Below are 13,144 nucleotides of genomic sequence, written 5' to 3' on the forward strand. Positions count from 1 at the left end.
CGATTTGATCAATCTATCAATCAATCAACTTTATTTATAAAGCACTTTAAAATCAAATGCAGTTGGCCAAAGTGCTGTACAAATCTAAGCACAAACAAGACAGGCATAAGATAAGAAAAGGATTAATAAATAAATAAATAAAACCACAGCTAAGAAAATAAAGAAAACCAACATCTCAAACTGAGTTAAAAGCCAATAAGAAAAAATGTGTTTTAAGAGAGGACTTAAAAGCAGAGAGTGAGTCAGCCTGCCTAATGTGCAAAGGAAGATCGTTCCACAGTTTTGGGGCAGCAACTGAAAAAGCACGGTCACCTCTGGACTTCCTCTTTGTCTTTGGAACAGCCAGCAGTGCCAGATCAGCTGACCTGAGTGAACGTGAAGGAACGTATTGACTTAATTTGGGCATCAAGTTTGAGTTCACTGTCCAGCTTCACACCTAAGTTTGTTGCTGTCAAAAATATAAGACAATTCCTCCCTTTAAGTTACTTTTTGACATTTCGCTAACTCTTCTTAATTGGAGGGGAAAGCGAAATGTCAAAAAGTAACTTAAAGGGCCAAATTGTCTTATATTTTTGTCATCAAGTCGCGGGCTGGAAGTAGGGGGCGGGGCTGGAGGTGGCCCGTGGGCCGCTGACAAATTCCGTTTTTTCCCCAAGTAAAATATGTTAAGTGTCACGTGATGGTATAACGTCAAAACACTGCGGGGAGAGGAGGAGCAAAGTGTGCCTGCTCTATGCTGTGGCAGGAGCAGCAGTCGTCTCACAACTTTAATGAAACCACAGCATTGCATACAGGAGAGAAACTGAAGCTAAAGTATTGATCTCATTACACTGTATTGATCGATATCAATACAGTGGAGCCGTTCGGGAGGGGGGGAGCGCAGTGGCATGACGCTATGTTGCGCCTTCAAAATAAAAGCACGCGAGTTAAAATTTTTTTCTCCTCCGCGGTGTAATTTCTGGGTGGGACAAATGCGCCTGTCTCCAATATTGGTGGGGACTCGTCCCCCCCGGTTCCTACGCCTATAATTGCACCACTTTTTTTTAGATTTACCAAACACATTAGGTGTTTTTGCACAAAGTATTGGTATCAGATGGGTATCGTCGATACCAGCTTGAATTTTACTCAGTATTGGATCGGAAAAGAAAACTGTGGTATCGAATATCACTAATTACTGCATTACTATGATTGTATGTTAAATGCACTTGTCTCAAAAAATACAAGACTGAGGTCAAGTGAGCTATCAGGTAACTTCCTGTCACAATTCACCCTGTGGGTGGTCTTTTGTTTGTCCTCCAAGCTTGGGTCCTCTACCTGAGCCCTGGGAGCTTAAGGGTTCTCTGCAGTATCTTAAATGTTCCTAGGACTTCACTCTGGAATCTACTGGAGCCACTCTCCCAGTTTGGGGGTCACTGCCTTGAGTGCTCTGATTACCACAGGGTACCCTGTTGCCTTCACCTTCCACATCCTCTCTAGCTCTTTAGTCCTGGATTCATATATTTTGCAGGTGTGTGAAAATTCCAAACAGCTGGACCAGGCTGAGGCTGACTACTGACCTCGGTAACAAGCTCTTCCCTGCCTCTTTTATGCTTTAACGTTTATAGAACCAATGCTGACTGCATTATATTTCGCATGTTTATCCGCAGGATCCATTTTCCATCCATCCTCTTCCCTTCCACTTATCCTTGTCAGGATCAAGGGGGGGCTGGAGCTTATCCCAGCAATCACAGAGCAAGAGGCAGGGTACGCCCTATAGAGGTTGCCAGTCTGTCGCAGGGCTAACAGAGAGCCAGACAACCACTGACACTCACAGTCACACCCACGGGCAAGTTAGAATCACCGATTAACCTAACCCCAGTAACTGCATGTCTTTGGACTGTGGGAGGAAATCTGAGCACCTGGAGAAAACCCATGCAGACACGGAGAGAACATGCAAACTCCACACTGAAAGGCCCGAACCAAGGTGGATTCGAACCCAGACCTTCTTGCTGTGAGGCAGGATCCATTTTAAATTGTAATTTAAATGTTAGATTGTCCAATACGCCACTGCTGATTGGTTCAAGAAGAAAACTGTTGTAGAATGGCCAATCATGCATCACCTTATTACAAAGTTTAATCACACTTTGGATCTTGTCCTGACATATAGAAAGTGAAGACTTAACAGTTTCCCTGGAAGCCTCCTCCTGTCTGATCATTTCTTAATTATCATTTACTTTAATGGATTACACACCAGTGGGGAATGAGTTTTATTACAGTAGAAGTCTTTATGAAAGTGCTGTAACTAAGTTTAAGGATCTGATTCCTTCATTATTATGCTCTTCAGTGCTATGTGCCAACACGGTGCAGAGCAGCTACCTAAACTCTGCTCCCAGAGAGGTCGATTATTTTGTCAGTAGTTTTTCCATCCTCGCTATCATTTCAATTTTAATTAGGTTTGTGCTTACAAACCTAATTAAAACAAACTGAAATAATAGGTAATGTGCCGGTAATGTTCGTTTTTGTGTTTGTCAGTTTATTTAAAAGCCTTGTAGATTGATTTGAAAGGTCAAAAACAAACATCCAGGAAAGAGTCCAGGAAAAGGCAGAATGTCAGAACCGAGACTAATATGTTTTAACCAACCTCGGCCTCCTGCAAAAGACAGAACTTGGTAATAGGGCGGTCCAGGCAGCTGGTTTGAGTTTTAATCCGAACCAGGCTAAAAATCCCCTTCTGTCTGGAAAAGATTGGTATCACTCGTTCCATCAGATATGAGTTTCGAGGAGCAGTACTGCTCCAAGGCCACAACGCACTTATTATCAGGCTAAGAAGTCACTTGAGAAATCCAATCCTGTTTGCTGCCAAGATTGTTGTGGAAAAAAATAAGTTGAGCCCTAAAACCAAACTGATTTTATGATGATTTATTGAAAGTAAGAATATAACCTTTGCAAAGGGATCAATACTGCATGAACAGTCTTCGCACTGGCATTGACCGAAGAACAAAATAACCACAGTTCTGTTATACTCATTGTGTTGTCTTGTTCTGTTAGCTGTGGGGAGTTCAAGTTCCCACCACTGTGTAGCATCAGCCTGATAATAAGTGCGTCATGGCCTTGGACACAACCTAGAAAGAAATTTGTTTTCTACTTCGTGCACTTGGACTTTGTACTAGAAAAATACAACTACATACCAAAGAGGTACACAGAGGTTATTAGAGATGAAAAACAAATTTTCCATTACAGCTCCTTTGGCTAGAGACTGTGATGCTGATTTGTTTGGTCCTTTATTTGATGCTGTAAGTGCGTCTTGTATGTTTCCAAATACAGGATCTGATCGTATTCTCACTTGTTTTTCAATAAAATCAGCGATATCAGAAAATCTGGCTCTTCTTTGTTTTTGCTCCTGCAGTTCACAGACTTGGCTCCTCCATCTGTCTCTGAGCTTATATGGCAATTTCTTTATGATGTTCATCATACTGGAAGGCATGTCTAGATCATGCAGATATTGCACATCCTCCATAATGTTACAGCACCCTCTGAGGAAAAAGCAGTAGTCCTGAAGTGCTCTCAAATCCTCAGGTTTAATTGCAGGCCATGAAAAGGCTTTGTCCAAATAAGCAAAGGCAATCCTCTGGGTGAATGTGATGACAGCTCCTGATGAGTTCTTTGGCATGACCTTTTGTATACCGTTCTAAAAAGTATAGATGATCAGTATTGTTAGTCGTATTCCTCTAAACTCCGTTCTCAAATGCTTTTATGAAGGTATGGAATTTTAATGGATCACCATCATAAACAGGAATCCCTCACTTTGGAAGGACATTGCTGTTGGATTAGCATGGTTGTTATTTCATTCTGCTTCCTCATTATGCCCAGATCATTGTCTGTCTCTGCATCCAATACATCATTTGTGTCCAGGGTGTGTTGAGCAGAACTCTGAATTTGGATACAGTAAATATACAAAGTTGAAGATTGTGGGGCCATATTGAGGGCTGTGCACTCTCCACAGTTGTGTTTCCAACTAGACATATTTCATTTTGTTTTGAGGGTACTCGTGGAATAAGTTCTTCTGCACTGACATTGAGCAGATGACGAGATGTCCTCCTTTCCAAATATGAATTCATTTCATGTGAAACCTTTGTACTTTTTCCACTTATTGTGCTTTGCACCTTTATAATGGTGAGTGTTGCCATTTTTTCTGCAGTTTCATTATCCAGTTGCAACTTCTCCTTTCTTTTGCATAGCCGTTCCTCTTCCTTCTTCCAGGGCATGTCTTTCTTGTATTAGTTTTTGTCTAATGGCTAATGCAGCTAATTCAGCTTCAGCTTTCGGACATGCAGAGGACGACGTTGAACGCTGTGACCAGGCTATTCTCTGTGGGTACCAAAATTTGAAATACTGTCACCTGGTTTAATGTCATCTTCATTTTGATTAAAAATGCTTGGTAACCGTTCATTTGTTTCTACAAAGCATGTGGCTGGTTTGATTTCTGTTAAATCTTGTTCTTGTGAATTATGACGCTCAGTTTCCTTGATCCATTCATGAATATCCTCTTGAAACATTTCTGCATGTTTTATTTGCTTGAAAAACATTAATTTTATTTTAAAATTTCACCATGTGGAAGCAGTGGCAGCAGCTCATTATGAGCAGTGGTAGCACTTACATGTAGTTTGCTTAAATACCCCAGAAACTGTTTTATTTGAGGCACATTTTCCCTTTGTTTCACGAGCTCTTTCATTTCTGGCATCAACACTTTCATTTTATTGGCAGCACCTTTGCGTTCATTTTGCAGCTTTTCAATTTTATACACCAAGGCCTTTTCAGTAAGCTTGTGTTCCCTTTGTTTCCCAGCCTCGATTTCAGAGCATGAAACAGCACCATTTGTTCGACTCATTTTTCTTGTTTCAGTTTTCAGAGAACCATTGTATATAAAACATCCACAGCTCTTAACAATTAAGATCATTCATATCAACAAAGCAGCAGTCATTTTCCATTGAATCTCCATCCAAGCAGATACCAAGCCAAAAAAAAAAAAAGAAAAGAAAAAAGAAAGTGGGACACCTGGCCCCGCTATCCTTGTAGGTTTTGGATGCTTTTAAATGTGTAACATTTTTGTTTTATACAACACCTCCCTCTATTCCAAAGTGCTTTAGAAAAGTAACAATTTAAATGAGCACCACCCCTCTAACCACCCACATCTGGATGGTGAGTGGTGGGAGACAGTAAAGAGAGTTCCTAAAACTTAATTTAGATGGTATTTTCCATATTGAGTTCTGTCTGTTACATGTTTGTGTGTATTCTTATCCAGATTAGTCAACAGGCAGGTATGCAGAGAATTCCCAAACAGCAACAACAACAAGCTAAAAACTTAATCCTTGTGTGCATTTGCCACATGAACACGTTCACTCAAATTCACATGCAAGTTTAATTTTATTTCAGAATTGATTGCTTTTTTCTAAAAAGCTCATGTATAAGTTGGTACACAATAGCTTATTTGCCTCGTATACTAGTCAGGCATTACAAAGTTGCTTCTCTAAAAGTCAGTGGAGACTTACATTGCAATACTTCATAGTGTACTCTGAAAAATACAATAAGTTTGTTTAATTCAGCATAGAGTGAAGTAGTAGAGCCAGAAAAGACTTATGTTAATACAGTGATTCCACCTAAAGGAAAAAACATTGCAGGTTAAGTGAAGGTTATTCTGAAAACAACATTAATCCATAAGATTTCACATGCTGTTCTCTTTCTAGCATCCCACGTAGAGCTCAGTGTTTGCAATTCTGACGCAGCAGCTGTATCTCATTAAGCCATGGGCGGCTCCACACTTCAAATGTGCACACGAAGGGCTGGAAAGAAAATTTGACAATATATTTAACAAAGACCTTTCAGGCAGCGTTAATATTTATAAAAATAAATGCTGTATCTTTTTAAAATAGGTGATATTAATTTGATATCTACTGAGAACATGATTATTTAATGATCCTATTAAAGGTGCAAACACACTGGAAGTGATTTGCAGCGACGTGGTGACCAGAGACCGTAGGAAGCAAATGACAGCAACTACGGGTGAAATAAGCACCAGTGCATGCCAAAAAAGTGGTTCAATTTGCCAAAAAAAAAAAAAAAAAAAAAAAAAGATTGCTGGTATTTAAACTGCCGTAAATAACTTTCTGACTCAAAATGACTTGATATTATTCATGAGAGAAATGTTTGAGTTTTCTTTTGACAGGTTACAGGCCAGCAAGAACATTCTTGTCACAGGGTGAAAGCCACAACCAGTTATTGGCAAAGTGACTTTTCCATATCCAGTATTTATCCAGGCAAAAAGTGCCACTGACATTAAAAATTTAATTTTCGAGGGGGCAGCAGAAATTGTAGTAAATATAACAGTTCTCTAAAGATATTTCAAGTGGGCAAAAAGACTGGATTTGTAAAACAACTACAGTCTATTTACCAATGTAAACAAACATATTAAACATATCCAAAAAACAAAAAAAGGAAATCACTTTGTGGCAGATGATCACATTTCGACACTACACCAGCTGTCAGCTGCAAAGAGATGTGCGACAAGCGTATCACTTCCAGTGTGAACGCAGCTCTAGACACAAGCCTGCTGCATGGCACTTAAGAATGGATCTAACATTTGAGAAGATGCCATAGCTTTTAATATAATCATTACCTTAGCATCTGCCTGGATTTCGCACACTTCATCTACACTGTTCTTTTTGCAGTGGGTCTTTGCCATTTTTGCAGTTATGACGTACTTCACACCAGCAACCACCTGTAAAGAAAATCAAGTTAGACATGGAAGCAGATTACAATCCAAGGCTTGACAAGCAGTTCTCCTCCAAGAACTCACAGTTCCCTCTGGACCGATAAACACCAGCACACTCTATGCTAGCCTTATCTGAAGTTTCAAGAAGAGACCAAAATAACTTTTAAATGACTCAGCAACAAGTTAACCAATCTTTAACAAAGTCCTTATCAGGTTCCTTTTTTTTGTCTTTTTCCAGATGCTAAAGAGGACAGCTCAGACCAATGGCAATAGACAGCTTACTGTTAAAGCTGGGCGTGATAGGATTTCAGAGGATTATGGTGACTAATTAAGAGGCCAGACATTTTTTTGTGACTGCCAACGACTTTAACACGGCATATATAGAATAAACTGTAATAGCCATCGGTTTTTACTGACTTCCGTTTAGAAATAAAAATGAAACCCTTAAGGGTGCTTAACAGGCCTTTTCGTAACGGCTCATACCACAAAATTTTATTATTATTATTTTAAGTAAAGTTAAGTTATTTACAAATCTAAACGTTACTAACCTGTGACTGAACCCTGATCACTTGTGCCACTTGACTGAGGTACATGTCGTTGCTGCGTCTGTTGTGTTGGACGACGGCGAAGTTCAGCGCATTTCGCGCACCTTCATCGTTGGTATCGATGTCTGTGAGGCCGCCTACCAAAGTCTCAGACCCAACGGCGAAAACGGCCGCAAGAACAGTCAAAGCCACCTTCCACATCTTGTTTCTGTGGGTTAAAAACAATGAGGAGACGAAGCAAAATCACTGTGGACGGCGCCTCCCTGTTATATAAACAGCGACGTCACGGCCGCTCCGTGCGCGGGGGCGTGAGGAGGGAGGGGCAAATCCCGGAGCAAATCGGTAATCCCTCCCGCTGAAATCGCGTCTGATCCTGGCTGTCGCTGCGAGCCCGCTGAGACCGTCTGTTTCCGTACAGTGAGCATTTAGCCGTCCCGCTTATTTGTGGAACTCAAACACCTTATCTCGAAAACAAAGGTATGTTGAAGTGCGCTGTGATTTGATTTCGACGTACGCAACTTTGGAAGCGCAATGAGAACAAACCAACAATGAAGCAAGCAAACAAACCTTAAAAAAAAAGGAAAAAAAAAAAAGCAATTTTTGACCTCTGTCCTATTGTGCAGGTCTGAAGTCCTTTTTGGGCGCCCACTTTTGGAACAGCACAATGCAAAGACTGGAGATTTTGAAGTAGGGAAGCACTAAATACCACAAATAAGCTGCTTAGAAATGTGCGTTAAGTTTTTCCTAATATTTTCCCACACTTTGCAGGGAGACTTTCTTTGGCTTGGGTGTTGTCCAGCAGCAGCTATTAATCGGGTCTGCGGTTGCAGCAGGTGGAATATTGACATACATAGTATTCAAAAGGAAAAAAGCAAAAACTATTCCCCTCGGGGAAGGATGGTGGGGAGCAGGAGAGAAGACACGGTCAGAAGATCAGAAAATCTACCCTTTTCAAGTGCAGACCTCAGACAAAGAGATTAAGGTAGGTTTGAGCTGTCAATCCAGCTTTTGAAGGAACAATATTTATACAAAGTAATTTTCTTGTTCAACAGGATCTCTATGAGCGCATCGACAGGACACGCTATGCTGAGCCTTTAGAAGATAGCAGGTTCCACTATGGCTTCAATTCCACTTATCTGAAGAAAGTGGTTTCCTATTGGAGGCATGAGTTTGACTGGAAAAAGCAGGTGGCTGTGCTCAACAAGTACCCACACTTCAAAACCAAAATAGAAGGTACATAACAGCTCCACAGTGGGCAAACAGGATGTACTTCATCCCACAGTGTTCCCTACAAATTTAAATATTTGGCCAATAATCAGTCAGCAGAGATTAATGTTACTATTTTGCTTTTCACATTGCAGGACTGGACGTGCACTTCATCCATGTGCGTCCACCGCACCGCGAGAATCAGAAGGTTCTGCCTCTCATGCTCATTCACGGCTGGCCCGGCTCCTTCTATGAGTTCTACAAGATTCTGCCGCTTCTCACTCAGAGCCGCGATGGCATTGTGTTTGAGGTTGTATGTCCATCCATCCCTGGCTACGGTTTCTCAGAAGCCCCTCACAAACAAGGTAGAACAACACTGCTAATTCAGAATAAATGTACACATTTTCAGCTTGAGCAGCAGATGTTCACAAAAGCGTCTCCGCTGCTAATCCAGGGTTCAACAGCCTCTCTGCTGCCCGAATTTTCCTGACACTGATGGAGCGTTTGGGGTTCTCTCAGTTCTATCTGCAGGGAGGGGACTGGGGCTCGCTCATCACCACCAACATGGCGCAGATGAAGCCTCAGTAAGTGCAAAACCAGCAGAAAACATCCAGCGGGTTATTCACCGCAGGAGAATGTCCACCGTCCACTTGTTTGTTAAAGGAGACATTGTTACATTTCTTACTGGAACTGTGAAACAGTGGTTGTGCTGTGTGGACAGATTACAAAAAAAACAAATGACTGTGCAAATTCCTAAAGAGTGAAGCTAATCTCATGTGAGAATAAATAACGGTACAAAAAAAAAAACCTTAACATTGAAAACTACAGATTCAGTATTACCTTGGTAACATTTTTCTTTCTCTCTTTTCACAATGTCTCTTTTGCAGATGCGTAAAAGGTCTCCACCTAAACATGTGTATGTCAAATAGGGGATTCAAGGTGCTGATGTCTATGTTGATCGGTCCTTATCTGCCCTTCTTGGTGGGTTTAAGTCGGGAGGATGTTCGCCGCTTGTTCCCATTCTTTGAGAAGAATGTCTGGGAGATGCTGAGAGAATCGGGCTACCTTCACATTCAGGGCACTAAACCAGACACTGCAGGTGTAAACATGACACACGTTAACAAGCTCAGTGATTCTGATAATCACATTGACACTGTTAAGAGGTCAAAGACAAGCTAATCTAAGAGAATCTACTTTTAGTGATTTCAGCTTTTGACACAGGTTTGTTGTTGCAGGCTGTGCAGTGAATGACTCTCCTGTAGGCTTGGCAGCCTACCTTCTGGAAAAGTTCTCCACCTGGACCGATTTTAAGAACAGAGATCTGGAGGACGGTGGGCTGGAGAGGTACAAGATGTTGGGATTAACTGCTAAATTCTGTGCCTGTAGCCAATTTTGATACCAATCACTCTCTCTCTTTTTATTTATTTATTTTTTTTTTACATTGGTAAATGACTAATGTTGGGGAAATAGGACAACAGGGTCAGGATTGACTGACATCGGTGCCGCTCTAACAATAACGTATTATTTCTTAATCCCAACAGTTATATGGAGATAGATTCATGCTCTTTGTGACTAATTAGAAATGATGGTATTTGTACAGAAAATTCAGCCTGGATGATCTCTTGACAAACGTCATGATCTACTGGACCACAGGCTCCATCACTTCCTCCATGCGCTTCTACAAAGAGAACTTTAAGAGTAATCCTAACAACAGAGTGGATGCCAAGTATGTGGTCAAGTATAATTCACGCTACAGATCTGACAGTTTTACCCTGCCGTGTGATGACTCTAATGGGATATTATGCTTTTGTTTTAGGACAGAGATATTTGTGCCCACTGGACTTGCAGCCTTCCCTATGGAGCTCATGCATTGCCCTAAGTCGTGGGCACAAATTAGGTATCGAAACATCTACTCCTACACTTTCATGCCCAGAGGAGGCCACTTTGCTGCCTTTGAAGAGCCCCACCTGCTTGCTGACGACATTTTCAATTTTGTCAAGAAAGTGGAGAAGTTCTGAAGCCGTCAATAAACTCTCTGACCAGTTATGGCATTTTTTTTTCTTTATTATTTCAAGCAGGAGACATACAAATTATTTTTACATTGAACCTTTCTACACCACATTGCATCTTACTGCTTGATTTGTCACGTTCATTTGCAAGTTTTGACAGATGTAAACATGCACACAGATAATACTGGCATTCCTTTATGTCACCAGCATGGATTAAAAAGTCTTACTCATTAAAAATGTATTGCACTAATAGTGAGTGTATTACTCTGTGTTAAATGAATGAAAAACATTTATAAACAAATTGTAAAAAGCAAAAGTAGCACACCATACTGTTTGTCAGTGAATTCATTATTGTTTGAATTGACATACTCTGAAAAATACTAAAATACAAAAATAAAAGTAAGTTGATTAAAATATGTACATCTTAATAAAAAACATGTTCAAATTTCCCTTGAATTACTGTTAATATTTACTGTAGCACACAAGCTCAAGAGAGGAAGCACTACACTCGACACTTAACACTGCCCAACTTTTAGGGTCAATTACTGAAGCCTTTAATAGTCACGGGTGCCTGAAACCACACATAATCCTCCTGCCAGTCTGACCCCTCAGCCCTTGGTTCCTTACAGATGTTTGGATCACTAGACAGAGCAATAATTTGTTTCTTTACACGAGCTGGGACTTTAAATTGGAGTTTAGGGCGAAACCAGCCTACACCACAGTCCCTGTGAGCCAGCACCAAAACAGTGGTGGGCATTAAACGAACAGGTCTGGTGTCGGACAAAAGGTCAGCCACAAAAAGAGTGCGGAAGAGTTGCCTCAAGCATGATGACACCCGAAGACACTGATTGCCACCGGCTGATACCAGAGCCTCCATATTTATCTCGTACAGCTCTTTCGGGAGGACGAGCGAGCCGCCCATTAACAGCAGCACGCGGGGCACCCTGCTGAGGGAAAACAGCACCTCCAGCTGCTGCAGCACCTCCTCCAGCTCCTGAAGGGTCTGCTGGCACTTGCGCCAGTCCATGTCTGCAGACAGCACTGGTCTCCGATTCACTGCGTCTTTATCCTGAAAAACAAAACATTCACCAAACACGTCAAGTTAATCTCAAATCACCGATATTTCTTCAACTGTGAACAGATGGAGGCATCTACCATAAGTTTCCCCGTTCACCTGCACTGAAGCTTGCCGCTTCCTCTGGGAGTATACCAGCTGGTCGTACGTCATGGGCAGCTGCTGTCTTTGATAGAGGATGCACTTGAGGATCTCACTTACAAAACGACAGCAGCCTTCCTGAGTTACAGTGCCAGGAAAGACCACGTTCACGCAGCCTTCTTCCTGCGCTCTCCTCACCATCTCAGCATCTCTGTCCTCGGCATCATTTTGAACACCGGCAGTCGCTTTGAAATGTTTAAACCCTCCCTGAGAAGAAGTGTCGTCTTCTTCTGCGTCATCTGTACAAAACCAGTATAATGGCATTAGGGTGAGCAAGATTTCACACGATCATCTGATGAAGCCCCAGTTAATGTTTATTAAATCTAGCAAGATGGGTATTCTCATCATAAACATATCATGTGGTGGCGAAATTACTCATCTGAAAATCTACTACTAATTATATACTACTAATTATTATTTTGTACACTTCTTTGATGTGTTGACATGAAGGCAGCGTTTCTGATGCAGCTGGTCAAGAATCCTGTTGTCTCTGCTGACTAACTAACTCTAATCTACAAGGCTAAAAATCTTAATATTGTTTAACAACCTGTCGAGCTGGGTGAGGCCCAGAAACGTGGATTTACTGCGGTGCCCCCTCGATGGGGAACACACGCAGACCCACGCCGGTTATGTCAACCTACTTTGAGTGGCCGCTTCGGAGAGGATAGCGGCGTTTTCCTTATCGTCAGTGTCGTTCACACAGCGCTGTTTAGGAGAGGCGTCTTTTAATTTCATGGCATTTTTAGCCTTTAAATGTGCGTTTACGGCGGGTGGTGAGAGTTGTTCGGTGATTTCCGGAGAAACTCGGCATGAATTTGCGTCGTCGGATACACCTTGTTGTAACACTAGGACTTCGGGTGTCATCTTCGGCTCTTCCGCTAAGCTAATATCCGTTTTTGACGAAAAGGAGAGCCGCCTCGTTATCCCGAGATCGTCGCTTTTAACTGTAGAAACATTTTCCGTATCCTCGGAGTTTGATATTAGTTTTAATATGTTCGAGTCTTCTGCCATAGTTTGAATGTCCGCGCCGGGCTTCTCCTTTTCCCCCAGTGCATCATGGGAAATGCTTAAAAAAATTGCCGCATTCACGTTACATAGAAAAAAATCGAAAAACAATCACTCACTTGAAACTACTGTCATACTTTGTATTCTACCCTCATAAGAAACGCATTGAAATGCGTTTATTCAATGCTACTGTAATTTCGAGTAGGACGTTTAATAGAATGCTTTAATTGTGCTAGCGTGTCACAGCTCACTGGACAGTGGCAACCTCTAAGTTTTGTGCTAAAAGTAACTTTTTTCTGATCATTGAAGTCATCATTTTATGGGGTAAAATTGATTTAACCGTGAAACACAAGTCGATTTAACTCTCAGGTCTCATTTGGAGCAATTACCTATGGAGGAGCCCTTTTTATTGCAG

General features: G+C 41.5%; 3 protein-coding genes across 3 annotated transcripts; 1 reads left to right on the top strand and 2 right to left on the bottom strand.

The window, feature by feature from the left end:
- Nucleotides 1-5,384: 5,384 nt before the first annotated feature.
- cst3 (cystatin C (amyloid angiopathy and cerebral hemorrhage)) lies at nucleotides 5,385-7,606 on the bottom strand. The gene is made up of 3 exons (XM_030747509.1): nucleotides 7,297-7,606; nucleotides 6,653-6,754; nucleotides 5,385-5,819 (listed from the first exon to the last, which is right to left on the bottom strand). The coding sequence occupies exons 1-3, from the start codon at nucleotides 7,492-7,494 to the stop codon at nucleotides 5,739-5,741; spliced, it is 381 nt and encodes a 126-aa protein (XP_030603369.1). The 5' UTR covers nucleotides 7,495-7,606; the 3' UTR covers nucleotides 5,385-5,738.
- Nucleotides 7,607-7,634: 28 nt separating this feature from the next.
- Nucleotides 7,635-10,758, top strand: ephx5 (epoxide hydrolase 5). The gene is made up of 10 exons (XM_030747506.1): nucleotides 7,635-7,770; nucleotides 7,917-7,980; nucleotides 8,062-8,275; nucleotides 8,346-8,526; nucleotides 8,655-8,864; nucleotides 8,954-9,083; nucleotides 9,387-9,598; nucleotides 9,735-9,843; nucleotides 10,100-10,225; nucleotides 10,316-10,758. The coding sequence occupies exons 2-10, from the start codon at nucleotides 7,958-7,960 to the stop codon at nucleotides 10,515-10,517; spliced, it is 1,407 nt and encodes a 468-aa protein (XP_030603366.1). The 5' UTR covers nucleotides 7,635-7,770; nucleotides 7,917-7,957; the 3' UTR covers nucleotides 10,518-10,758.
- On the bottom strand, nucleotides 10,561-12,763 carry mad2l1bp (MAD2L1 binding protein). The gene is made up of 3 exons (XM_030747507.1): nucleotides 12,366-12,763; nucleotides 11,683-11,963; nucleotides 10,561-11,577 (listed from the first exon to the last, which is right to left on the bottom strand). The coding sequence occupies exons 1-3, from the start codon at nucleotides 12,733-12,735 to the stop codon at nucleotides 11,047-11,049; spliced, it is 1,182 nt and encodes a 393-aa protein (XP_030603367.1). The 5' UTR covers nucleotides 12,736-12,763; the 3' UTR covers nucleotides 10,561-11,046.
- Nucleotides 12,764-13,144: the final 381 nt, after the last annotated feature.

The sequence above is a fragment of the Archocentrus centrarchus genome, chromosome 15 (assembly GCF_007364275.1).
Source record: "Archocentrus centrarchus isolate MPI-CPG fArcCen1 chromosome 15, fArcCen1, whole genome shotgun sequence".
NCBI lineage: Eukaryota > Metazoa > Chordata > Actinopteri > Cichliformes > Cichlidae > Archocentrus > Archocentrus centrarchus.

Bases quoted from the DNA above. Each gene is read 5' to 3' on its own strand.
- cst3 (XM_030747509.1), bottom strand. From the start codon at position 7,494: ATGTGGAAGGTGGCTTTGACTGTTCTTGCGGCCGTTTTCGCCGTTGGG. The intron at 6,755-7,296 runs GTTAGTAACGTT...TTTTCTTTACAG, and splicing joins TGATCAGGGTTCAGTCACAG to GTGGTTGCTGGTGTGAAGTA. The intron at 5,820-6,652 runs GTAATGATTATA...TTTTCTTTCCAG, and splicing joins AAATCCAGGCAGATGCTAAG to CCCTTCGTGTGCACATTTGA.
- ephx5 (XM_030747506.1), top strand. From the start codon at position 7,958: ATGCAAAGACTGGAGATTTTGAA. The intron at 8,527-8,654 runs GTACATAACAGC...TTCACATTGCAG, and splicing joins CTTCAAAACCAAAATAGAAG to GACTGGACGTGCACTTCATC. The intron at 9,599-9,734 runs GTGTAAACATGA...TTGTTGTTGCAG, and splicing joins CACTAAACCAGACACTGCAG to GCTGTGCAGTGAATGACTCT.
- mad2l1bp (XM_030747507.1), bottom strand. From the start codon at position 12,735: ATGGCAGAAGACTCGAACATATTAAAACTAATATCAAACTCCGAGGAT. The intron at 11,964-12,365 runs GTAGGTTGACAT...GGTTTTGTACAG, and splicing joins CTCCGAAGCGGCCACTCAAA to ATGACGCAGAAGAAGACGAC. The intron at 11,578-11,682 runs GTGAACGGGGAA...TTTGTTTTTCAG, and splicing joins AGCGGCAAGCTTCAGTGCAG to GATAAAGACGCAGTGAATCG.